General features: G+C 32.1%; 16 protein-coding genes across 16 annotated transcripts, besides 1 other annotated feature; 10 read left to right on the top strand and 6 right to left on the bottom strand.

The window, feature by feature from the left end:
* Window positions 1-589: 589 nt before the first annotated feature.
* On the top strand, window positions 590-1,702 carry TVAGG3_0173200 (glycosyl hydrolase; the record flags this gene model as incomplete). Its single annotated transcript, XM_001320315.1, has 1 exon — window positions 590-1,702. The coding sequence occupies one exon, from the start codon at window positions 590-592 to the stop codon at window positions 1,700-1,702; it is 1,113 nt and encodes a 370-aa protein (XP_001320350.1).
* An 88-nt stretch (window positions 1,703-1,790) lies between these two features.
* Window positions 1,791-2,423, top strand: TVAGG3_0173210 (glycosyl hydrolase family 20, catalytic domain-containing protein; the record flags this gene model as incomplete). The annotated part of the gene is made up of 1 exon (XM_001320316.1): window positions 1,791-2,423. One exon carries the CDS (start codon window positions 1,791-1,793, stop codon window positions 2,421-2,423), a length of 633 nt encoding a protein of 210 aa, XP_001320351.1.
* A 299-nt stretch (window positions 2,424-2,722) lies between these two features.
* On the top strand, window positions 2,723-3,444 carry TVAGG3_0173190 (Chain a 40s Ribosomal Protein S26; the record flags this gene model as incomplete). Its single annotated transcript, XM_001320317.2, has 1 exon — window positions 2,904-3,260. One exon carries the CDS (start codon window positions 2,904-2,906, stop codon window positions 3,258-3,260), a length of 357 nt encoding a protein of 118 aa, XP_001320352.1.
* A 629-nt stretch (window positions 3,445-4,073) lies between these two features.
* Window positions 4,074-5,644: a mobile genetic element.
* Window positions 5,645-5,683: 39 nt separating this feature from the next.
* On the top strand, window positions 5,684-6,652 carry TVAGG3_0173170 (uncharacterized protein; the record flags this gene model as incomplete). The annotated part of the gene is made up of 1 exon (XM_001320318.1): window positions 5,684-6,652. The coding sequence occupies one exon, from the start codon at window positions 5,684-5,686 to the stop codon at window positions 6,650-6,652; it is 969 nt and encodes a 322-aa protein (XP_001320353.1).
* A 542-nt stretch (window positions 6,653-7,194) lies between these two features.
* TVAGG3_0173160 (uncharacterized protein) lies at window positions 7,195-8,433 on the top strand (the record flags this gene model as incomplete). The annotated part of the gene is made up of 1 exon (XM_001320319.1): window positions 7,505-8,401. The coding sequence occupies one exon, from the start codon at window positions 7,505-7,507 to the stop codon at window positions 8,399-8,401; it is 897 nt and encodes a 298-aa protein (XP_001320354.1).
* A 360-nt stretch (window positions 8,434-8,793) lies between these two features.
* On the bottom strand, window positions 8,794-9,207 carry TVAGG3_0173150 (uncharacterized protein; the record flags this gene model as incomplete). Its single annotated transcript, XM_001320320.1, has 1 exon — window positions 8,806-9,207. One exon carries the CDS (start codon window positions 9,205-9,207, stop codon window positions 8,806-8,808), a length of 402 nt encoding a protein of 133 aa, XP_001320355.1.
* A 58-nt stretch (window positions 9,208-9,265) lies between these two features.
* TVAGG3_0173140 (armadillo (ARM) repeat-containing protein family) lies at window positions 9,266-10,536 on the top strand (the record flags this gene model as incomplete). Its single annotated transcript, XM_001320321.2, has 1 exon — window positions 9,370-10,536. One exon carries the CDS (start codon window positions 9,370-9,372, stop codon window positions 10,534-10,536), a length of 1,167 nt encoding a protein of 388 aa, XP_001320356.1.
* Window positions 10,537-10,778: 242 nt separating this feature from the next.
* Window positions 10,779-11,987, top strand: TVAGG3_0173130 (uncharacterized protein; the record flags this gene model as incomplete). Its single annotated transcript, XM_001320322.1, has 1 exon — window positions 10,779-11,747. One exon carries the CDS (start codon window positions 10,779-10,781, stop codon window positions 11,745-11,747), a length of 969 nt encoding a protein of 322 aa, XP_001320357.1.
* Window positions 11,988-12,300: 313 nt separating this feature from the next.
* On the top strand, window positions 12,301-13,023 carry TVAGG3_0173120 (RNA-binding domain, RBD family-containing protein; the record flags this gene model as incomplete). The annotated part of the gene is made up of 1 exon (XM_001320323.2): window positions 12,339-12,986. One exon carries the CDS (start codon window positions 12,339-12,341, stop codon window positions 12,984-12,986), a length of 648 nt encoding a protein of 215 aa, XP_001320358.1.
* A 151-nt stretch (window positions 13,024-13,174) lies between these two features.
* TVAGG3_0173110 (uncharacterized protein) lies at window positions 13,175-15,514 on the top strand (the record flags this gene model as incomplete). The annotated part of the gene is made up of 1 exon (XM_001320324.1): window positions 13,175-15,514. The coding sequence occupies one exon, from the start codon at window positions 13,175-13,177 to the stop codon at window positions 15,512-15,514; it is 2,340 nt and encodes a 779-aa protein (XP_001320359.1).
* Window positions 15,515-15,629: 115 nt separating this feature from the next.
* On the bottom strand, window positions 15,630-16,308 carry TVAGG3_0173100 (uncharacterized protein; the record flags this gene model as incomplete). Its single annotated transcript, XM_001320325.1, has 1 exon — window positions 15,732-16,094. The coding sequence occupies one exon, from the start codon at window positions 16,092-16,094 to the stop codon at window positions 15,732-15,734; it is 363 nt and encodes a 120-aa protein (XP_001320360.1).
* A 100-nt stretch (window positions 16,309-16,408) lies between these two features.
* Window positions 16,409-18,186, bottom strand: TVAGG3_0173090 (RNA ligase (ATP) protein; the record flags this gene model as incomplete). The annotated part of the gene is made up of 1 exon (XM_001320326.1): window positions 16,598-18,094. One exon carries the CDS (start codon window positions 18,092-18,094, stop codon window positions 16,598-16,600), a length of 1,497 nt encoding a protein of 498 aa, XP_001320361.1.
* A 764-nt stretch (window positions 18,187-18,950) lies between these two features.
* TVAGG3_0173080 (uncharacterized protein) lies at window positions 18,951-20,092 on the bottom strand (the record flags this gene model as incomplete). The annotated part of the gene is made up of 1 exon (XM_001320327.1): window positions 19,409-20,065. The coding sequence occupies one exon, from the start codon at window positions 20,063-20,065 to the stop codon at window positions 19,409-19,411; it is 657 nt and encodes a 218-aa protein (XP_001320362.1).
* A 661-nt stretch (window positions 20,093-20,753) lies between these two features.
* On the top strand, window positions 20,754-21,444 carry TVAGG3_0173070 (uncharacterized protein; the record flags this gene model as incomplete). Its single annotated transcript, XM_001320328.2, has 1 exon — window positions 20,781-21,437. One exon carries the CDS (start codon window positions 20,781-20,783, stop codon window positions 21,435-21,437), a length of 657 nt encoding a protein of 218 aa, XP_001320363.1.
* A 44-nt stretch (window positions 21,445-21,488) lies between these two features.
* Window positions 21,489-22,409, bottom strand: TVAGG3_0173060 (uterine gland development protein family; the record flags this gene model as incomplete). Its single annotated transcript, XM_001320329.1, has 1 exon — window positions 21,489-22,409. The coding sequence occupies one exon, from the start codon at window positions 22,407-22,409 to the stop codon at window positions 21,489-21,491; it is 921 nt and encodes a 306-aa protein (XP_001320364.1).
* A 202-nt stretch (window positions 22,410-22,611) lies between these two features.
* On the bottom strand, window positions 22,612-23,220 carry TVAGG3_0173050 (histone-lysine N-methyltransferase family; the record flags this gene model as incomplete). The annotated part of the gene is made up of 1 exon (XM_001320330.1): window positions 22,612-23,220. One exon carries the CDS (start codon window positions 23,218-23,220, stop codon window positions 22,612-22,614), a length of 609 nt encoding a protein of 202 aa, XP_001320365.1.
* Between the last annotated feature and the right edge of the window lie 260 nt (window positions 23,221-23,480).

The raw sequence follows: 23,480 nt of genomic DNA, 5'->3' as shown, positions 1-23,480 counted from the left end.
AGAATTCCACAACCTTATTTTTCTATGTTATTTCCTTCACAAATGTGACGATGAAAGAAAGTTTGCCAAGGCAAATTCATTGATAAACTTAGAAGAAACACCTCAAACTCAAATAATTACAGGATATTTGGCTTTTCTTTAACATGTTAATTTTTCAATCAATTCCTGAATCCTGTAACTGCAACCAACCTGGTTTTTCGCTCTCTAATAATGAAACTGTGTAATATATTACCAATATTTCTCCTTAAAACTACAATTGCCAATGAGATCACATCTCTGATTTGAACCGTCTAATTTTTCTTGAATTCGATTTATGCTAAACGTTCAAATGGACAATTATCATTCAATATATCACATGTCATAGCAGTTCAGATAATGTGGGGAGTTTCAATAATCGTGAACCGTCATAATGAAAAACACTTTTCAATATTTTTTTTTGAGAACTTCTCAATGTGACAAAATAACAATTTATTGAATTACTAATATTACTAATTCAATAAATTTATTGTAAAGAACAGCCCCAGCTGAGGACCGCGAGAGATTCCTCGATTTCCTCAGTGTCCAGGATGTCCCATTAAAGCTTTCACCAATGGACATGAAGACAAATCAGGTTTCCGCTCTTATCGATTCAACAATGACAACAGAAGACGAATACACAGTTGAGGTCTCAACAAGTTCTGTTGTTATCAAGTCTGGATCAGCCCGTGGTCTTTTCTACGGTTTACAGATCATCATCCAATTATATCACATGAGTAAAGGCTCTGGAGAGATCCCATGCCTCCCCATCAAAGATTGCCCAGCTTTCAAGTACCGTGGTCTCATGCTCGATGTTTCTCGTCACTTTGTTCCAAAGGACTTCTTATTGAAGCAGATTGACTGCCTCGCCTACTTCAAGATCAGCAGATTCCACATCCACCTTACAGATGCTGGTGGCTGGCGTCTTGAAATCAAGAAGTACCCACTTCTTACACAGAAGGCTGCTTATCGTACAGAATCAGATTGGCAGATCTGGTGGAACGAAGCCCATGACAGAAAGTACAGTGATGAAGGCACAATAGGTGCTTATGGTGGCTACTACACACAGGAAGACATGAGAGAAGTTGTCAAGTACGCTGCTGACAGATACATCACAATTATCCCAGAAATTGAAATGCCAGGACACTCTGAAGAAGTTCTCTATGCTTATCCAGAATTCTCCTGCTCTGGCCAGCCATACAAGAACTCCGACTTCTGCGTTGGTAACGAAGGAACATTCGAATTCCTTGAGAACATCCTCTCAGAGGTCTTCGACATCTTCCCATCCCAGTACATCCACATTGGTTGTGATGAAGCATCAATGGGTGCCTGGTACAACTGCCCTAAGTGCCAGCAGAGAATGAAGGACAACAACTTCACAGAAGTTGACCAGCTCCAGTCATATCTCATCAAGCGCATTGAGAAGTTCATCAACGAGAACGGCAGAACACTCATCGGTTGGGATGAAATTCTCAAGGGTGGTCTTGCTCCAAACGCCGTCGTTATGTCATGGACAGGCGAAGGTGGTGGTATCGAAGCTGCCAAGGCCGGCCACCAGGTTATCATGACACTATGCCAGTGGGTTTACCTCGATTACTTATCAGGATCTTGCCGCTACACAGCCACGCGCTATCGGTGGTTATACTCCAGTTACAACCGTCTACAACTACTTCCCAATTCCAAATGACATCCCAGAAGAGTTCCGCAAGAACATCTACGGTGTTCAGGGCAACCTCTGGACAGAATACGTCACAACACCAGAACATACTGAGTACATGATCTGGCCAAGAGTTATTGGTATTGCTGAATCTGGCTGGTTACCAAAGGACAAGAAGAACTTGAAGGGATTCATGGAGCGCCTCAGAAGATATGTCGAACTCCTTGAAGAGCGTGGCTACCATCCATACAAGCTTGATATGGGTGACAGACAAGAGTCTCAGGCTCCAATCGATCACCTTGCTCGCGGCAAGAAGGTCACATACAACTCACCAATCTCTCCATACTACCCAGCTCACAATGAAGCCGAAATGACAAACGGCTTAAGAGGCAACTGGGACTTCCATGATGGTGTCTGGCAGGGCTTCCACCATGATGACTCCCACAACTACACATTCGATGTCACCGTCGATTTGGAGGAATCTAAGGAGTTCCATCAGGTTTACGTTACATGGTTAAGAAACCACGATCAAATGATTTACACCCCACAAGTTGTTAAGATTTCCGTCTCTTATGATGGAGTTTCATGGGCTACAATCTACGAAGAAACATATCCATGGGATGACACTGCCTACGCCTACTTGGCTAAGGGCTTCCAGGGCAACGCTTCTGGTAGATACATCCGCTACCAGGCTTACATCTGGAAAGATTATCCACACTACATGTTCGCAGATGAATTAGTAGTTCTATAAATGAAATACAGCCAATTTTAAGTTTAATAAAACTTCTTTTTTAAAAAGTCTAAGTAACACTTAAACTCTATCTCTTTATTATATATATTTCATAAATACATTTGTTACTTCTGTCGATTTTCATTTAATTTTTCTCATATATTTTAATGCTTGAGAATCTAGTTATGCTTTAGTTTATGGTCTTATGAAAGTTTCTGACCGCAAATAATCAAAATTAACACATGAATTTTATTTGTATGCTAATCTGCGTGAAAGTTGGTAATAAAAAAGGCAAGCTTGCAGCTTGCCCATATGGTTTACTGAGGAACAAGTGTATGAAACGAAATGTTAATCAATTTGATTTTTTCAAAATTCGAATTTTGCTCCAGCCACTTAGTGTTTTTCTAGGAATGATATAAAATATATCAAATTATTCCTTAGATTGATGAAATAATCATTTGAAATATTTTCGATAAAAGTGACGATTGGTCCGCCTTTCCGATGCCAGTTAAGAGGAGAAATCATGGCCGTTCAAAGATGAACCGTGGCCACACAAGAACAGTTAATTGCATGAACTGCGGCCGCCAAGTTCCAAAGGATAAGGCTATCACACGTTTTGCTATCAAGAATATGGTCGATGCTTCATCTGCTAAGGATGTTTCCGATGCTTGCATCTATCAGGGCTACGAGCTTCCAAAGACATACCAGAAGCAGTACTACTGCGTTTCCTGCGCTGTCCACCGCCACGTCGTTCGCCCACGTAATGTTAACGTTCGCCGCAACCGTGTTCCACTCTTCCTTAAGCTTAGACTTGAGAAGCTCGAACAGCGCAACGCTCAGCGCCTTTCCAAGGAATAAATTTATTTTTTATTTAGAATGCACTTAAAATCTGCCATTACCTACGACGTTTTTATTTAATACGCAAATAAAAGTTTCTAAATGCCACCAATACAAATTCAGTTAATCTTTTTTATCAAAATGTTAATATCAGCAATAATAATTTCTTGGGTGTAATTCAGAGTTTGTACCTTATAGTTTTCTTTTATTTTTTGAACATTCAACTTGTTAATAAAAATTTCAAGAATCTTTATAATGTTCTGCTATCCTTTTAGATAAATATATGATACTGAAGTTCAAAATTTATGCTTAGAAATATGCAAATGATTTGAATACATTCAGTTTTTGATATTTTGGAAAAAATTAAAAATATGAGAGAAACCAGAGAAATAAGCTGTTAAAGGATGCCCGAGATATTATTAATATTAACAATTATTTAGATTCGTATGAACAGACATCAGACATACGATATTTCATAAATTAACATTTCTAAGATAACAACGACATGAACTACATACACAGCAGCAGCAGCAACAACAAGAACAAAAAAAAAGTTAGAAAAGATGGTTATATAATTGAGGGAAAAAATCGGTTAATTCTTTGAGTAATCCACTCTTATTCGCTCTTTGACAGTTACTCAAATCATGTTATTTAAATTTAACTCTAATATCTTCTCACATATCTTTTTTTTGAATCGTAAATCTTTAAAAATTGAGACGTTTCCTGGTCTTTTCTAATAAAATTGAGACTCTACATTTTTTTGAGATAATTGAATACATATACACATTTTAAAACAAATATAGCGATTCAAGCGAATGTAAATCAATACGATCTAAAGGTACATTCACTAGGCGATAACAGTAAAATGGGATGAAAATAGGATAAATAGCATCCCTATATAGTGCCAAACAATATTTATACGGGCCAAAAAAAATTTGGCTAGAGATTTGGCGAGTTATAAAACTTAGAAAATTGAGAGGGATTTTTATTTTTGAATTTTTTTTGGAAAGTTAAAATTGCGATTAAAAATCGATTTCCAGGAGAACTAAGCATCTCATCATATATTTAAATCGATAAAAATATTAAATAATAGTTGAATAGTATAACAACGTGAAATTATGGCTGAATCTACAGAAAAAATGAACATATTTGACATTTTTGAAAATTCATACGTTAGATGGTGACAGACTCATAAACTATACTTTAGCTAAGATTGATATATGGTTTCAACAACACATGGTTAAAATCGTAAAAATATTTTAGATTTCAAAAAGATATATATGGTAATATAATAGAACAAAGTCAACAAATAGCATGTTAAATATGTTATAATTAACTTTTTATTAGATCCAATAGTAGATATCGAATGGTTTCCAGCTTTATGGTTAAATATTTTCTTTTCGAGCTTCTCTTTAACTGTTGTATTAAGGTTGTAAATTTTGATGCTAGAAACTATGGAATCTTCTTTGCTGCTGCATTTTTCTTGAGAGTTCTTGCAATTTCGAATAGATCTGCGCATTGTATGAAATTGAGGCTTTAAAATATCTTGAAAACAGAATAGGACTGCTTTTCTAAAGGAATGCTTACTTGTAAATCAGAGAGTTTCAAAATTGAGAGCAAGATTATCATCATAACTTTCGATTTTGCTGCGAAAAAGGAAGACAAGTAATTACAAATCATTTACTGTTGTTCATCAAAAGAAGAAAACTTTGATAACAACTAATGATGATAAAATCAAGCTATCTTTTAATATTTTAAATTGATAAGACATTCAAAATATTTGAATGGTTTAAAATATTTTCTTTTAATTTCTATAAGATATTATCATGATTATATAATAAAATTTAAATTTTTATTCAAAAGGCAATATTTCAAACTTTTAATTTCAAAAATCTTAATTCTGCAATAAGTGTATTTAATTGTAGCAAATTTAATGATCCTTCGTCATGCTTAGCAATTTGGAACTCATAAATTAATGATTTCTTCAAGTAAAATTCTGCATTATTTCAAAAGTCAATAATTCTCTAGTAACTTTTCTTCAAACCCTAACCATTATATTATATGTATAATGGAGAATAATTGCAAAGAAAGATAGCCGAATTTACTGGGTAGTTCTTGTGATGCGAAATAATTGCAAATTAACACCTAGTTTTAACAGCATCAATCTCTTTTTGCTCTCATTTAAATGCATTCGCACACTTTAATTTTGAAATATAAGAGTTTTGGAAATTATCAAATTTATCTGCTCAAATACTATAGATCTTCATAAGTGTTAATAGAATCATTAGCCTTACATATAGTGTTTAATATAATGATGCACATTATACTGGGATTCATTCCTTATTATAAGATTTACAACCCCATGAAAATTTAAAATTTTGTCAAAAATAGTGAATGTACCTTTTACGATCTATGCAATTTTTAAAGGTTATCAAAAAATCAAAATGTCAATGCTTGAATCTCTATGGGAGAGTTATATTGGCACAAATTTGGTCGGATCCTACTTCATTAACAATCACACAAGAATTGACACAGCTCAGAACATGCAATGCTTTGCTTTTCAATGTTCTTTCAACACAATATCGAATAGTGCAATTTACATAAGTAAATCCGATAATACTACATTATTACATGTAAAATGTCTTTTCCAATCATGTAGAAATAGTGGAAATGGAGGAAGTGTTTATTTTTATAATTCAGGGACTGGACCAATATTCCAAATACAGTTTTGTGCTTCAGAATGCAACTCTAATGGCGATGGTATCTTTGTAATTTCAAATTGTCGTGATTCAAGGTCATTTGAAGGTACAATTTTCAATAGTGGTGATCTCTCAACAGGCTATGGACCGATCACAACTTGGTATGATGATGTTATTGCTAAATCTAATAATATATCATATTGTAAAGGTGTCTATAGTTCTGGAATTTTTAATGAACAATCAGCTAATCTTTGGAATACATCTTATTGCACTTACTCAAGTGGCATTGCAAATCAATTTGGAGCTGTGATGTGTTCTGGCAATGCAGTTGTAAATTCCTGTAATATAATTAATAATTCAGAATTATTAGACAGCGAAGGCATTGTTAATAATTACGCAAGAACATTAACGATTTCAAAATGCTGCTTGATGAATAATAATCCTAATGGAGTAGGCAAACTCTTCAAAGTAGCAAATAGTTTAATTATTATTAGTTGTTATTATGATAGCTATACATTTTCTGGTAATTCTCCAACTGTGCAAGAGACGACATCTAAATTTATTAATGCATTGTCTCATTTGTCAACAGCTAATTGTATTGCAGTAATTCCTTTCATTTCTCAGAATGAAAAACATTTGGAAACAGAAGAAAGAGGTTCGTTGCATAAAGGAGATGTATCAGAACTCATATTTATGGCATTCATGGCATATTAGTAATTTAATCTTGTATATTTTTAAATTTTTTTTGTTGTAAAGGTATTAAATGAGCAATTTTTAAAATAAAACAGGTAATGAATCATGTTCATGATATATTATATAAGAATAATGGACTTACAATCAGTATCTCAAGATGGTACAGGTGGATTTTTTAATAGATCTGAATATACTTGTATAGATGGATGCAGTGATATACGTGAGGAATTTCAAGGGGATTTGATTAATAGTTTTTCTGATTTGAATTATTGGATTGTAACATTTTTTTTTCTGGAATGCAATATTCTTTCTGAATAATCCTATATGGTTGCTCGAGTCACCTATCGAAAGAACAAGTTCGATTTTAATTTCGAATTATCTTTAGGCTTCTTCAAGAAAAAACGAAAAATAAACAATGAGGTCTATTTATTATGATCTTTAAAATACTTCTCTGATAATCATTAAATCTGGTTTTCAATAGATAATCATTTAGAGCTGTTTAAAAGAGCTAAGCATTTTTGAAATTTTAAGGTTAAAAAGACCATTTTTTTGACACTTTACAGTTTAACTCTTAAAACATCAAACAATATTCCTCAATTTTTGTCACCCAGATCCCCCCAATTGGGGATGTAATATTCCCCAAAGAGGACAAGAAGGCATCCTTATTAAGCTCCAAAAAACACATGTTATTTTTAAATAATTTGAATAGATTTCTCCAAAGTCCTTTGGCAACTGTATTAATATACACAAATACCAATACACTTGAAAATACCTTTATTTGAAAAACGGAAGGTTCTTTTTCTTGACCAAGAAAATTTGGCCGCAAGACAAGTTCATTGGTATTGGGAAAGCTACTTTGATGATTCTTACACCATGTCCAATGGTGGGATTATCAATAAACCAGGAAACTATTATATCTCGTTTAATAAATTCAAAAATTCAAACGAAAGATCGATTTATTTATCCCAAATTGGATCATATACTGATGTTCTTGTTGAAGACTCTTCTTTTTACAATATAGCATCCTCTGGTTTGGGAGGATCACTTTTTGTATCCACCAAAGGAAGCTTTATTCAATCAAGATTATGTTCTAAGTATTGCAAATGTACTGAAGAAGGTCATTTCTCGTACTTTGCTACTGAAAAAAACACTAATTATACTAATTTTCAAGTTGATTGCTCTCAAGTTGAGAATGGAAAGTATGGAGTCGCATTTTCCTCTACAAGACTTTATTATGGAAACATAATTCTCTCTGGAACTAATATTTCCAGCTGCTTCGCACGACAAACGTCATCCATGATCATCCGATATGCAAATTCCACAGCTCAAAACTATTTTTGTACATACCATAATTGCAGCAATAATGATGGATATTGTATATGCTATTCAGGATCAGATGCTAGAGTGTGGCAGTGCAATATTATTGGAAACAAGGCGCCCTTTAATATATTTGCCCAGCAATATTATGGATTAGTAAGTGCATTTGATTGCATTTTTATTGATAATATTTCTCCAGTCCTGATTGCAACAGATACACCCGATTCAGTCGTTCTATACCGATGTTTCTTTGAAAACAACAGTGGAACTATTTCAGCAGCAACAGAAAGTATGACCACTGACTCATTTTCGCTTAGATTGATGCATCTTTCCACTGCATTTTGTAATGCAAAGTATAAAATTGACTCACCAATGATTGTTTGTCAGTCAATTGCTTGCAAGTATTATCTTCCAATGGGAGATCTATCAATATATGTTTTCATTCTTGTATAATCATAAATGTTTCTATTTAATTTCAGAAATTATGAACCATTTTTTTCATGGTTTAAGTATCCAAAAATATACTCATGAGAAAGTTGATGAGATTTCACTGGGGGAAAAAAGAAATAGAAGTGGAGCTCATGAAAATTTTATGATTTAAGATATTTCTGATTGCAATGTAACTTTCTCGATATTAAAATGACTTAAGATCGCTATCAATATGCTTTATCCATCCATTTAAGTAAGCTATTGGAATATATTTTCAATAAGAATCAGTTTCAATGGCACTAAACTCTCTTTGTGGTTATATTTATATAAGAATTTTTGAATTTTCTGGCTTCAGAGAGAAAAAGTAAGGATATATAAAAATTATAAATATTTTAACAAAAAACAAGGGTAAGAGTGCGAAAAATACATTACATTTCTGATAGTTTTTGGAATGTAAAGGTTTCTTTTGTGGAATGCTCGGTGATAAGTTTGACTTTTTTGTCGACATCTTCCATAATATCACGGAAGTTTGCATTCTCAAGTTTCATTATGTATTCGTATTTTTTATCGAATTTACTCTTTAAAAAATTATTAATTTGTTTTTCTTCTTCATCAAATGAGGATGTATCATTAAATATCTTGTATAAAGCTTGCTTCCATTCGCATACAAGAGAGTATGAGCTTTTTTCGAGTTTATTTAAGATATTTTCGACAGGATTTATTCCTTTTCGGGAATATATGTTTGATAATGGATTGTCGACAAGGTAGTGCATGAAATTACAGGCAATAGAAAAGGCAGGCTGCCTCCAAGGTACTTGATCTGTATTCATTTCTGATTTACTGTCACTTTTTATCTCGAGAATCTCACAATAAAAAGAAACATAAATAAGCAATTTCACGCTCAGATACTATTAAATACCGGCCAATTCAAATCACGCAATGTTTCTCATACATATTACAGTATACTTGAAATATTAAAGTCATCAAAGTCTATGAATTTTCAAGAAAGAAATCAACTTTTCTTAATTGTACAAAATTTTTTCAGCACAAACGCATTTACAAAAGCCCCAAACATCACGGAGTATATCCAATACATAGATGAACTAATTAAGGATGCCAATCAAGAAAATTTATACGTTTTAGACTTTATTTTGAATTTCTTTGGCTTAAAAGATTCAGCTGAAGTACCAGATGAAATCTATATGCTGATCCATGACATTACAATCATATTAGAACAAAAACAAAACCATATCACAACGTTTTCGAAGTTAATCTCAATTCTGAGTAGAATTATTGATTATTGCTCATTGGACCCTGAAAAATTAAGTGAAATCATTGATTTTAATGATTTGTTATCAAAAATTTTAAATTTCGACAAGCAAAACTACAGCGAGTTATCAATATCACTCGTAAAGAGTATACTTAATATTAATTTCCAAATCAACGAAGAATTAAGTCAATTTTTACTGATTTTATTAGAAAATTTTCTTTTTTCAGAGAATCCTGACTTCGTAATATCATCATTTGAAGTTATATCAATGCTCATTGACCATGGATTTGATTTAGATTATGAATATATATTTCATCAAGTACTTTCGAAGCTTGATTGTCCAAATTCAGCAATTAAGATTTCTGCATTACAAGTAATTGATAACTTAAGAGAAAATATCGATTTAGACTCCAATTTTTTGATTTCTAAGTTGTTAAATCAATATGATTCAATTGATAACAAATGCAGAGTAGAATACTTAAGGTTTATCCATAATTGCATAGTGTATGATGAATCAACGAGATTGTTTTTGATTAATTCCGGATTTGTTGAATTTTTATTCAATAATTTTGGAAACTCATCAATTAATGTGAAAGAGATGCTATTAACCGTTCTTTATGACCTCGTTCCGGTTTTAAATTACAAAAAAATTGAAGTTTTATTGAATTTCAATTTTTTAGTTGAAATTCTTGATTTTATTATCAGCACATCCCCAAAATTTTCCATTTGCATGCTTATATCTTCCATATATGGTATACTTTTGCCACTAGGAAAAGTTGATTTCCTCATTAATTTCATCAACTCCTATGATAACTCCCAAATGATCGAAATCATGTCAGAAGAGGATGATTATAAAAAATTTACTGATATACTCTTTAGTTTGCTTTAATTTTAGTAAAATTTGAATATCCCATAATAAATTTATCCATTTATATGTTATTTTGACTAAATTTGAGCTATATAAGAATAATTATATAATATTACATAAGACCAAGAATAATTTTTAAGATTTGAATTTTCATTTTTAAAAAACAACATTTCCAGCCTTCAGATCATAAAATTTGGAATTTTAACATGGAGTTGATTATAATTTGCTTGTTTCTCATCTTTTTATTAGTTTTGATTTCTCAAATGAAACCGAAGGCGAAAAAACAAAGTTTCCTTACGAGCAGAATTAGTAATTTCGAATTCGGAATGACAATTATCTTCTCATTGGTTCATTTCATCATATTTTATGTATGTTTGCCTCGAGAGAAGCTTCCAATTCCACAAAATTTCAATTACTATCCACAATGCATGAAATGCCAAAGATTTGATAATTCAACAATTTACAGTTCAGTTGATGATCTTATTCTCGTTTTTGATTATGAAAAAACACATGATAATCTTAATTCTTTCTTACAAGAAGTTCGCTCAACAGGATATATAGGAAAAATAGTCGCCTTTTTAAATGATGAGTCAGCCAAGTTAGAAGACGCAGCTTGCGGCGTTAAAATCATTCAAACAAACAAATCAATTCCAAAAACAGTTTCAAATACATTTAGAAAATACATTGATGCAGAAAACTATTTAACTACATCAGGAATATTTGCAAATAGAGTCCTTCTTGCAAATGCTTCTAGATTATATTTCATCAAAGACCCATTTCAGCTCATTTCCAATCCAAGCAAACTCCTTGTACTCGAAAATCCAGTTTCTCTACTTCCATTTGGCTTCTCAAATGGCGAATGCTCCAATCTTTGGTCAGAACGTCCAACATACTTTGATAGCGCTATAATAGGAGGCGGCAAATTACAAGTTTTGAAGTTTTTGAGAGCATTCAATAAAAACAAGGATATTATTGATTGCCGCCATTCTGATAACGAAAAAGTAATTTTAACAAAGTTTGCAGGCGAGAAAAACTTCGGAAACGAAGTAATTAACTTCGAATCATTGACTGGAGGTAATCCAGACTTATCAGTTGACCCAGAAGGCTTCATGATCAGAACTCAGTTCGGAACTCGTTACAACAACCCTAATAACCTTCCTACTGTTATTGTGGATTATCAAAATTCAAAGAAACTGAACTCAATTAAGCAAAACTTTTGCAATACAAAATAATTATTATTATTTTTTCATTTATTGAAATGTTTTTAAATAAAGTTTATTCTCTATTCGGAGATTATTACGACTACACCATCTTTTCTTATATTTTTTTTCTCATGAAAAAATTGATCAAAAATAACGTCATTTGATTGAACCATAACATCACAATTATCTTTATCATACATGAGCAAATGCAAAATATCAGAACATTTATTAATATAATATCACATGATTCCGATTCAATTGCAAATTCATTTCATTCCATGAAATTAGAAGTTATTTACTTCATAAAAACGATCTTCAAGAGAATGGCGTTGATTTTGAAAGCATAAATGAAAATTTTCTGTTCCATTTTTGAAAAAAAGTTAATACACAAGACACATATATATGAACAGCAACTCCTAAATTTTTATTTGTAAAATTCTCGTTTTTTTTTCCAAATTTTTTGGAAAAAATAATGCCCAGTCAAAATTTTCCTAACTATCAAATTTTCCTTTGTAATAGAAGTATAATATTAATTTACATTTTTCTTAAATTTGAAATTTTGACAATTTTGTTCAATTCAGAAAATTTTTGAGGCAAAAATTTAAAAATCATTTTTCTACAATGCAACAAGAAGTCATTGTATATATTACTGGAATATGTCCTCAAGCTACACGTGAATCGGTGTATCGTTATTGCGCGCAATTCACAGGAGAAATCATCAATGTCAATGTTTTTCCTACTAATGATGGATACAATAATTTAGCAAACGTTACATTACACTCAATTGTAGGCGCATCCAATTTAATTAATGCAATTAACTATCGAATTGTTGATGGAAAACCAATTTATGCCAATATCTGCGGATATGACGTCATTAGGATTCAAAATGAAGAGTTATATTCAATATTCATTTCCCATGGTTACTTTTCTTCGGAAAGAGATTTGTTTGAACAATGCTTGGAATTCGGTCAAGTTTTTCGCGTTAAGCTCTTGAATGGTTGCGCAATTGTTCAATTCTACAATGAAGAGTCGATGATTAGGGCATTAAATGCACGTACAATCCGTGGCGGAAATGTTTCAAAGAAGACTCAAAGAAAGGTATCGAAACCTCAAGTAGTTGTAAAGGACAATGTATCTGTACAGAGCAAGGTTTCATATAAGTCACAAAAATCAAATAAGTCAAATTTGGGCGTTTCATACGTTCCTAGAGAAAAAGTTGGAGTTTTCAAATTTGAAATAACACACCAGAGCTCTTCGTCTGCTATGTAAACATTTGTTTGAATAAATAGAGGCAAATATAATAATAATTGAAGAATTTATTTTGAATATTACAGTATTTAATATGTTTTTTATCTTTAGTATTAACAATCATTTAAAAATGCAAGATTGTTAAGATTAGAATCTGTAGAATGAGAAGTTCTGGAAGAAAAAAAAATGAGTGTCACTTTTTAAATGCCATGCATAATATTTACGTTCATTTCCCAAGCAGTTTTACAATAGAACTATCAGTACCGATCTTTTCGACTGTGAAATTGCTGAAAGAGAAATGTTCAGAATTAATCCGCATGGATATTTCATCATTTGACTTATATTACTCAAAAAACAAATCGATTGAACCAGTAAAACTCAAAGAAACGAAACACATAGTTAAACTAACTTGTGCCGATGTATATTTTAGGTATAATTCCCCACTACAAAAATTATTGAATACATATGAGTTCACAATTCAAAATATATATAAGGCAAACTTTCAATTAGAAATATTATCACGATATACAGACAAAGAAACTGCTCAAAAAGTATTAGCAGCTTCATCTTACAGATTAATCATTGCTTTTGACATATTGCATTACAATATACTTTCTGAGATCAATGAAAAACCGAATGCAGTTGAAAATTCTTATCAAGATCTAGAAAATTTTGATGATCAAATTCATCCGATCCATAACTCATTTTCGCAGCCATTATATGAAAATCGCGACGTATTACCTACTTCTGAAACACAAATTAACAACTTCATTCAGAATTACGAAGAAAAATATCAAAATAATGAATTTGACGATCAACAAGACTACGCAATGCCATTAGATAATTCTGATCGTTATGATGGTGATATATTCGATAATAAATTACTAGAAAATGAGGAAAAATCAGAAAATCAAAATCAAAAGATTGAATCAAATGAAAAAGGAAATAAAAATAAAGAAGAGAATCTTTTGAACACAGAAGAACACATTTCTAATGATGAAATTGATGATTTTCAACAATGCGTTGAAATTAAATCAAATTCAGTTGAAAACAGTAAAAAAGAAGAAGAAAATCTTATTATATCTAATGACAGAGATGAAGAAGAAAACATTGGCAATAAACATCAAGAAGAATCAAATCAAAATGAAAATAAATCAGAACAAGATAAAAATACAGAAATAAACAAAGAAAAAGAAATAGAACAAGATAATGAAAAAGAAGAACATCATGAAAATATTAATGAAGAGAAAGAAATAATTCATCAACAAGAGAAAGAAGAAACAGAACAAATAGAACAAGATAATGAAAATGAAAAAGAACATCATGAAAGTATTAAAAATGAAGGAGAAATAGAAGACATTAAATATGAAGAAAAAGAAGAAGTTCATCAACAAGAAAAAGAAGAAACTATTAATCAAAAAGAAGAATTAGAAAAAATTAAACCTGAAGATGAAATTCATCAAAAAGAAAATGATGAAATGATTTATAAACAAGAACAAGAAATTCATGAACAAACTGAAGAAGTTAAACAAGAAAAAGAAGTTCATGCAGAAGAAACAGAACAAATAGAATTAAATCAAGATGAAAATACAGAAAACAAACAGAAACCAGAACAAGAAGAAATAAATGAAAGAGAAAAAGAAGAGCTCCAACAGAAAGAAGAATTAAATGAACAAGAAGATGAACATAGTAGAGATGACAAAGAACAAGAAGTAAAATATGAAGAACAAAATGAAATTGAAGAAAATCAACAACAAGAAGAAATTGAAAATATTCAACAAGAAACTGAAGAAATCAAACAAGAAGAAGTAAATAACGAAGAATATCAAGAACAGAAACAAGAAGAAACAGAAGAAAAAACAGATCAAAATCAACAAGAAAATGAAAATTCATACAATGAAATTGAACAAGAAAAAATTAAACAGAATGAAGAAGAAATTTCCATCAAAGAAGAAAACCAAATTCAACAAATAGAAACAGAACAAGAAAATACCAACAATGAACAAGATGAAGAAAATGAAACTGAACAAATTCAACAACAAGAAACAACAGAACAAATTAATGATGCAGAAGAAAATGCAAATATACAAGGACAAGAAAACAATGATCAACAAGAAATAGAAATAATTCAAATAGAAGATGAAGAACAGAAACAAGAGGATGAAGAAATCCCTCAAGAAAATGAAATTCATCAAGAAGAAAATGAAATTCATCAAGAGGAAAATGAAATTCATCAAGAAGAAAATGAAATTCATCAAGAGGAAAATGAAATTCATCAAGAGGAAAATGAAATTCATCAAGAGGAAAATGAAATTCATCAAGAAGAAAATGAAATTCATCAAGAGGAAAATGAAATTCATCAAGAGGAAAATGAAAATGAAAATTTACTTGTAAGTAATTCTCAACAGAATATATTAAATGAAGGAGAAAATGATCATGAAAATGAAATCAAAGAAGAAAATGAAGCAGAACCAATCAACCAGGATATAAGTAACTCTGAAACAGCTTCGGATTCAGATATAATCCCTGTTTCTGAATCTAGACAATAAAACTTATATTAATTTTGTTAGAAATAAATATTTTAATTGTTATATTATGAATTATAAAATTGATTTTGGGCTGCATAAGTCTATTTCTTGAGTTCAATAAAAAATAATAATAATTATTTTTTATAGATTTGGATAAAAATGAAACAATTTCATCTAGCCATTATATAGTAGTATAATTTATTAGGTATTTGAAAGCAAAAACATAATATTACAAAATTTATAAAGAAAGTACTTCTTTTGCCATATCCTCACATACTCTTGTGGCTTCTGGAACATCCTTCACTTGAAAGTGCTTGAATCCATTCATCTCATGGTAATGAAAACCAGACATCTTTCCTAAGTTATTACGAAGAAGATCGATGTGAGCCATTACAATTCTAGGATCATCTAAGCTATAAAGAACATGGACTTGAATTGGAAGTTCGGCTACTTTTTCAAGTTGAAGATCTTCATCATACATTGGCATATATTCAGGCCTTTTAATCGAACTTGGACCAACAAGACATAAACCATGAATTGATTTTACCCAATCTTCATTGATATGATATGAAATAAATCTAAGAATAAAATAACCACCCATTGAATGAGTGCAGAAAATGATTCTTTCTCCATTCCATGTTTCCTTAATCAGTTTTGAGAAAGCTTCACTCCATTCTGGATAAGTTGGCTTTTTGGGATTAGGCAAATCAGGGGAAAAAGCCTTAGCTCCGAGAATTTCAAGGTGCTTTCTGACTTCTGGGAAAAATAAATTATCTCCCCATCCAGACCAGCCATGAATAAAGTAAGCAATCACTCCACTCAGTCTCAAAAAAATAATAATCAGTCCTATTTTTATGAAGAATATACAGATATAAAGGAATTAATGCATAATTAATCTAAAGATAGTTTTAGAATTTAGAGATATTTTTATATTCAAAATATTCAATTGATAAATATTAAAATCATGATAATTTAGATATGTCTTATGGTTGTAGGTAGTATTTTTTAGATTCAGGTTTCATGAATTGGAAAAATGGAAAATTATTTTTTAAAATTAAGGAGAAAAACTAGTTAATTTACCAATAACAATCTATAATATACTATTTAACCTTTAATTACGCCAAGAGGAACAGTCCTTGCAACTTTCTTGGAAATTCCAGTTGTTTCGCAAATATCTATGACTTCGTCGATATCTTTATACACTTCTGGGGCTTCCTCAAGCAATGTTTTATTACCTGCTGCCCTGTATTTTACTCCTTTTTCTTCTAATTCTTCTTTTACGTGTTCTTCAGTTATATCTCTACTTGCTTTCGATCTTGAGAGAGTTCTTCCTGCTCCGTGGCATGTGGAGCCAAAGGTTTTCTCCATGGCGCCGTCGGTTCCTAGAAGAATATAAGATGCAGTTCCCATTGAGCCTCCAATTAGTACTGGCTGGCCAATCGGTCTGTATTTTGATGGTATTTCAGGTCTGTTTGGTCCAAATGAGCGTGTGGCGCCTTTTCTATGTACAATAAATTCTTTTTCGACTCCATCAACGATGTGCTTCTCTATTTTGGCAATATTATGGGCAACATCGTATAATAGGTCGACTTTAAGATCATTTCTGCCAAGAACTTTCTTAAATGACTCTCTAACAAAATGAGTAATAATTTGTCTGTTGCACCAAGCGAAATTAGCAGCGCAGGCCATCGCTGAGATGTAGGCAGCTCCAGTCTTGCTACTTGCAGCTGAAGAAACGAGCTGGGAGTCGGGTAATTTTGCAACTTCGTCTGGGTTCTCTTCTATCATTTGATTTATGTATTCTGTGGCAAGTCTCTTACCAATATTGCGACTTCCGCAATGTATCATGATGACAATTTGGTCTTTCTTGAGATTTAAGATTTGAGCGGCACTTTCATCGTAAATTTCTTGAATTCTTTGTATTTCAACGTAATGATTTCCTGATCCAAGTGTTCCGAGTTGATTTATTCCGGATCCTTTGACTTTTTGGGAAATTAATTTGAGATCTGCTCCAGGCATGCATCCATTTTCTTCACAATTATCGAGATCTTCTTGTACACCGTAAAAGTTCTCGACAGCCCACTTTGCACCTTTAACAAGAATGTGATTAAGATCAGACATTTTAATAAAGTCTTGTTTCTTTCCGCAAACACCACAAGGAACATTCTTGTAGATTTCGTCAACCAATTCATCGATTTTTGGCTCGATATCGGTGTAACTTAGGTTAGTAACGAGACATCTTACTCCACAGTTAATATCGTAGCCTACTCCACCAGGAGAAACAATTGATTCAAGATCGGATAAGTCAAAAGCAGCTACACCACCTATTGAAAATCCGTATCCACTGTGCATATCTGGCATGGCTAAAGAATACTTCGCAATTCCTGGTAATGTTGAAACGTGGGCAACTTGTAAGATAGAAGGAAGTCCAGATTTTTGGTTTTCGTTCCATTCTTCAACTTCTTTTATTGCAAGTTGAAAAATCTCTGGAGAGGCAAAGAAACGTCCAGGGACTTTCATATTTGGAACAAATCCAATTGGAATTTCATACGTATTTGGAGCTACTTCTTTAATGAGACTTAAATCATACTTCTGAGACATAAAAAAATCTAAAATCTGTCACTTTCCTGATTTTTGTCGGAATTCTCATCAGAAAACAGAACTAAAAAACATATTAATAAACATAATCAGAAAGATTTTTTACACTTCAATAAGAATTTAATTTAGATAAATCAATGAATTTGTTAGTAATGCACTAATGCAAGGAAATAGCATGTGTGGTATTGATGGGCAAATTATATGCGATACCTCACATACATAAGATTCTAAAGCCATTATCATAATTATTGAAACATCTGATGTTTTAAGTTCATCATAGCTTCCCGAAGTTCCCTCTTTCTGTACATAACAATTTCTGACATAAAATATAGAATCTACATGTTTATTTAGTATATATCCACTGCCTGCATTGTTTTGATTAATATAACACATTTCAACCGTTAAAGTGCTTGTACGATATGAACCAATTATATCGCCATTATTAGAATTTTTAACTACATTACTATAACAAAAGAAACCTGTTGAAGCAGAAAAAACTACGCAGTAAAATTCATCACCTGTATTATTTTAAACATTAGTAAATGATGCAAAAGCTTTTGTATTCGCAAATTCAATTCGAAATCCACAACGATTTGAGACAAAGTTTTTTGAATGGTTATTATGAGTGATTTTAATATCTCCATGATAATTTGCAGTTGTGGCACTTCCATGTATTCCATTTGAGCATAAAACAGAAGAAAAATATATAATATTTTTGCAGCTTTGGCTATTTTGAGTATCACACATACAGAATTGTCCCCAATTTGATCCACATGAACAATTATATCCGCATAATTTCTTGAGAGCTACACCATATCCATTTAAAAAATGAATTGCCCCTCCATTCTCAGTTAAATAATAGATATTGTTAAAAAAGCATTCTTCCACATACAAGAATGAATTTACCTGAGAACTTGATGCAAGTCGAATACCACCCTTTGTATCAGAAAATATGGATTTGTAAACATAGTAGTTGGAACCATTGACAAACTTCTGGCCATTCCATACTGCAGGTTGTATGGATTTATCAAATTCATCATCCCAAGACTTATGGGATAACAATGATTTGAAGACATCCAAAAAATTAATAATACGCCCATTGGACATAGAAGTAATAGAAACAAATATAATCAAATCTGAGCTTGTTTTACAAATTTTCATAAAATTATTAAATCAAAAAATTGCATAGTTAAATATTATCATACAGAATACTCTTTAAATTATTTCTCCATGGATTTAATCTACGAGTAAGTAAGAAAGCAAATGAAGAAAAGTTAATTTGTTTTTTGTATAAAATTAAATGTTTATTGGTTTAATTTATATCATCATTTCCATTTGTGGTCTCATTCCTCTTCCGAATTGGCCGAAAGATGGACCATTCATGTTGGCGAAACCACGGAACCCTCCGCAGAAGTTATGACAAAAGTCATCTCGGAATCCATCGCGGAAGTCATCTCTAGAGAAATCTCTTGAATCATCTCTCATGAACCTTCTTGCATCGCCTGGCAAGCCATTGTCGAATCCATTGCAGAATCCATTACAGAATCCATTGCCGAAGCCTCTGCGTGAATCCATTCCCATGCAGCGTGGAAAGTCTCCTCTGATGTCGCCGCGTGAGTCGCGTGCCATTCCACGCATCGCATCACCTCTATTAAAGTCTCTCATGTTGCCGCAGAATTCACCACAAAACTCTCCACGGAATCCGCCGCGGAAATCTGGACGAGAGAACTCTTGTTGAAACTGGAAAGGTCCTTGGAATGGGCATCCATTCGGGAATCGCTGTGGGAAGCCGAACTTTCCTGTACCGGATTGATTTTGCTCACTATTCTGATGTGACTCATTGTTTTTCTGCTGCTCTTGTTCCTCGCGTTGCTCACTCGTTTCATTGTTACTATTCTTGTTATTGCAGCTGTTATCCTTGCATGATGCTTCATTCTCTTGCATCTGCTGTGTGTTTGCATCTTGTGCTGACATCTTTATGAAAAATGAAATGACTTTCATCGGTCACTTTCTCATAATTTTTTTTCAAAAGAAAAATTCTTATCAAAAAATTTTAAAAATTCTGAAGATTTTTCCCAATCAAATTATCGGAAAGCAGTAACGGTACTAAATAATGAATAAGTAAAATATATTCATTACATGTTACAAATCGGTAAAACTATATTTCTTAAATATTCGAAAAAACAAAATAATTTTTCGAATAATTTTATAATATTTGATATAATCATAACAGCAATACAATGTTCAAAGAAATGCAATCAGATTTAATTATTAGAATTCAAGAGAATTTCAGAAAAAAAATTATGAATTCAAATGATTTCTTTCTTTTTTTTAATTACTAGAGTCGTCTTAAATTATAATATTTTAATATCTTTATCTATATTATGATATTGCCAATGTATCTATTTTGGGAGTTGTTCGTATTTGGGAAAGAAAGTATTCAATTTTTTTTTCAATGATCATAAACGATATTGAATTTGTTTTTACGCTAACGTTGATGAAATACAAAAATATATCTTTATTTGTTATATATTTGTCTTTAAAAAGCATAATATTTTACCATTACTGCTTTCCGATAATTTGATTGGGAAAAATCTTCAGAATTTTTAAAATTTTTTGATAAGAATTTTTCTTTTGAAAAAAAATTATGAGAAAGTGACCGATGAAAGTCATTTCATTTTTCATAAAGATGTCAGCACAAGATGCAAACACACAGCAGATGCAAGAGAATGAAGCATCATGCAAGGATAACAGCTGCAATAACAAGAATAGTAACAATGAAACGAGTGAGCAACGCGAGGAACAAGAGCAGCAGAAAAACAATGAGTCACATCAGAATAGTGAGCAAAATCAATCCGGTACAGGAAAGTTCGGCTTCCCACAGCGATTCCCGAATGGATGCCCATTCCAAGGACCTTTCCAGTTTCAACAAGAGTTCTCTCGTCCAGATTTCCGCGGCGGATTCCGTGGAGAGTTTTGTGGTGAATTCTGCGGCAACATGAGAGACTTTAATAGAGGTGATGCGATGCGTGGAATGGCACGCGACTCACGCGGCGACATCAGAGGAGACTTTCCACGCTGCATGGGAATGGATTCACGCAGAGGCTTCGGCAATGGATTCTGTAATGGATTCTGCAATGGATTCGACAATGGCTTGCCAGGCGATGCAAGAAGGTTCATGAGAGATGATTCAAGAGATTTCTCTAGAGATGACTTCCGCGATGGATTCCGAGATGACTTTTGTCATAACTTCTGCGGAGGGTTCCGTGGTTTCGCCAACATGAATGGTCCATCTTTCGGCCAATTCGGAAGAGGAATGAGACCACAAATGGAAATGATGATATAAATTAAACCAATAAACATTTAATTTTATACAAAAAACAAATTAACTACAAAATTAAACATTTTTATTCCTTTGTTGTTTACATCTGTTGCAACTGCATATTTTATCTTTCATGACATTTTTATAATTTAATGTTAATTCTTCTCCAGGATAAATATCCCTTGCCGAGAAGATTGCAATTCTGAAATCATATGTTGCTGATGTTATATTAAAAGCAGTACAATTAGGTTGAGGGAATCTTTGTATTTCATCATAGCATGCATGGTTAATAAATCTTGACGCATTACAAGTTCTTGATGCATCTATGCTAACTGGATTAGAGTTTCCAATATAGTATTGAAAAGTATAATTATCATCATAGCTCTTGTTGTCTTCATTAAAAGTATCACCTTGATAAAGGAAAAGTAACTTATCTGATTTAATGAATTCTTCAGCAATCACGCTCCATTCTTTATCAGGGAAAAATGCTAGTGATACTTTTGGACTAACAAGATTTTTGGTAATTTTATAAGGGCAATTCGGGTCAGGGCATGTTTGATCAGTACATTCTACAATACAAAGAGACTCTCCAATGTTGTCTATTCCTGAATTTAATAGATTTGCAAGAGGAACATTACCATTTTTATCTGGCCATACAAAAAGAATGTTATTCAATACTCTTGGCTTGCCTCTATGCTTTCTCTTGAGTTTTTTAAATTCTGTGCCATCCCAAATAGAAATATTCATTTCAACATCATCATATTCAGTTTGTAGCTCCTTAATAAAATTGTTTTGGTAATCATTTGGATAGTTTTTCGGACAAAATTCACAATGATATTCAAACGCATGAGTAGCATCAGGTTTCCATTTAACTGCAGGGAATTTTTCTTTTGGAATGGGAAGTGTTGGAGGAATTTTATCATTAACGATGTTCACCCACGGCACTGGTCCATGTCTCATATTACATCCAAGAGAAGCATCATCTCCCCAAGCCATACAAAAATTTTTAGATCGAACTATGAACCAATTGCATTTGTTGTAGTTGTAATGAAATAAATATATTTCTCGATCTACAGTGTTATGAAAACTAAGCGGAGAATTTGGAACTTCTCGTTTAATATTTAAAATTTTGAAAAGTTCTGTGGAATTAATAAATTTTTTCTCTGGATTAGTTTCATTACATATGAATTCATCGTTGTCATCCTTTTTTGAATTCAAATTTCCGATACATTACTAAAGATCGATTTGGATTTAAAGATTCGAGTAAATTTAATAAAATTTTAGATGTAACATTATATGGTCCACAGTCACTCACAATTTCCTCTTCCAATGGTTTCATCCTTTTAACGTGCTCTGGCCAAATTTTTGGCACTACAGTCGGTTTGTCTTCTCTTCCCATAATCATAAGCAGAAGGACAGCTACTGTGTCAGGAATTTTATCGTTAAGGATTTTGGCAACTTCAACAATTAATGCAAATTCAATTTCGGTAAAATGATGAAGATTTATGAGTTTATTGTTTCGAGCATTTACAAAGTTTGGATCTATCCATGCCCCATATAAAATTACTCTGATTTGCTTTGGTAAATTTTCAGTGTAAGAATTCATGAGCTTTTCGAAAGAGCCACATATATATTCAATATCTTTGAAATTTTCAAGAGGTGGTGCAGAATATGAATATTCTATTTCATTAACAAATTTTTCCTGATTTTGGCTGTTTCTCCGGGAAATATCTAAGTGGATTCCAGCAGTATAAAAGTATTCTGGAGTTCTATGCTGGGCCCCTGCATATTTTCCAAAGGAATTCATTACAATTGAAACTAGAATTAATTTGAAGTTTCCAAATTTCTAAAGTTTATAATTTTTTTTGTCAAAATTAAATTTATATTGATAAACCTGATTCTTGCGTGGAAATAATATAGCTGCAGTATATAAGTTAAGATTATTCGGGTTTTGTTCAAATTCGATCATGTAAAAAAATAATTTCTTCAAATTTATAGGATTATGAACTTAAATCAATAGTATTTCGGATTTCTTATTAAATCATAATAGATTGGGAGTATAATGAT

This window comes from Trichomonas vaginalis, chromosome IV (assembly GCF_026262505.1).
Source record: "Trichomonas vaginalis G3 chromosome IV, whole genome shotgun sequence".
Classification (NCBI taxonomy): Eukaryota; Parabasalia; order Trichomonadida; family Trichomonadidae; genus Trichomonas; species Trichomonas vaginalis.
This window is presented reverse-complemented; position numbering and strand designations above follow the sequence as displayed.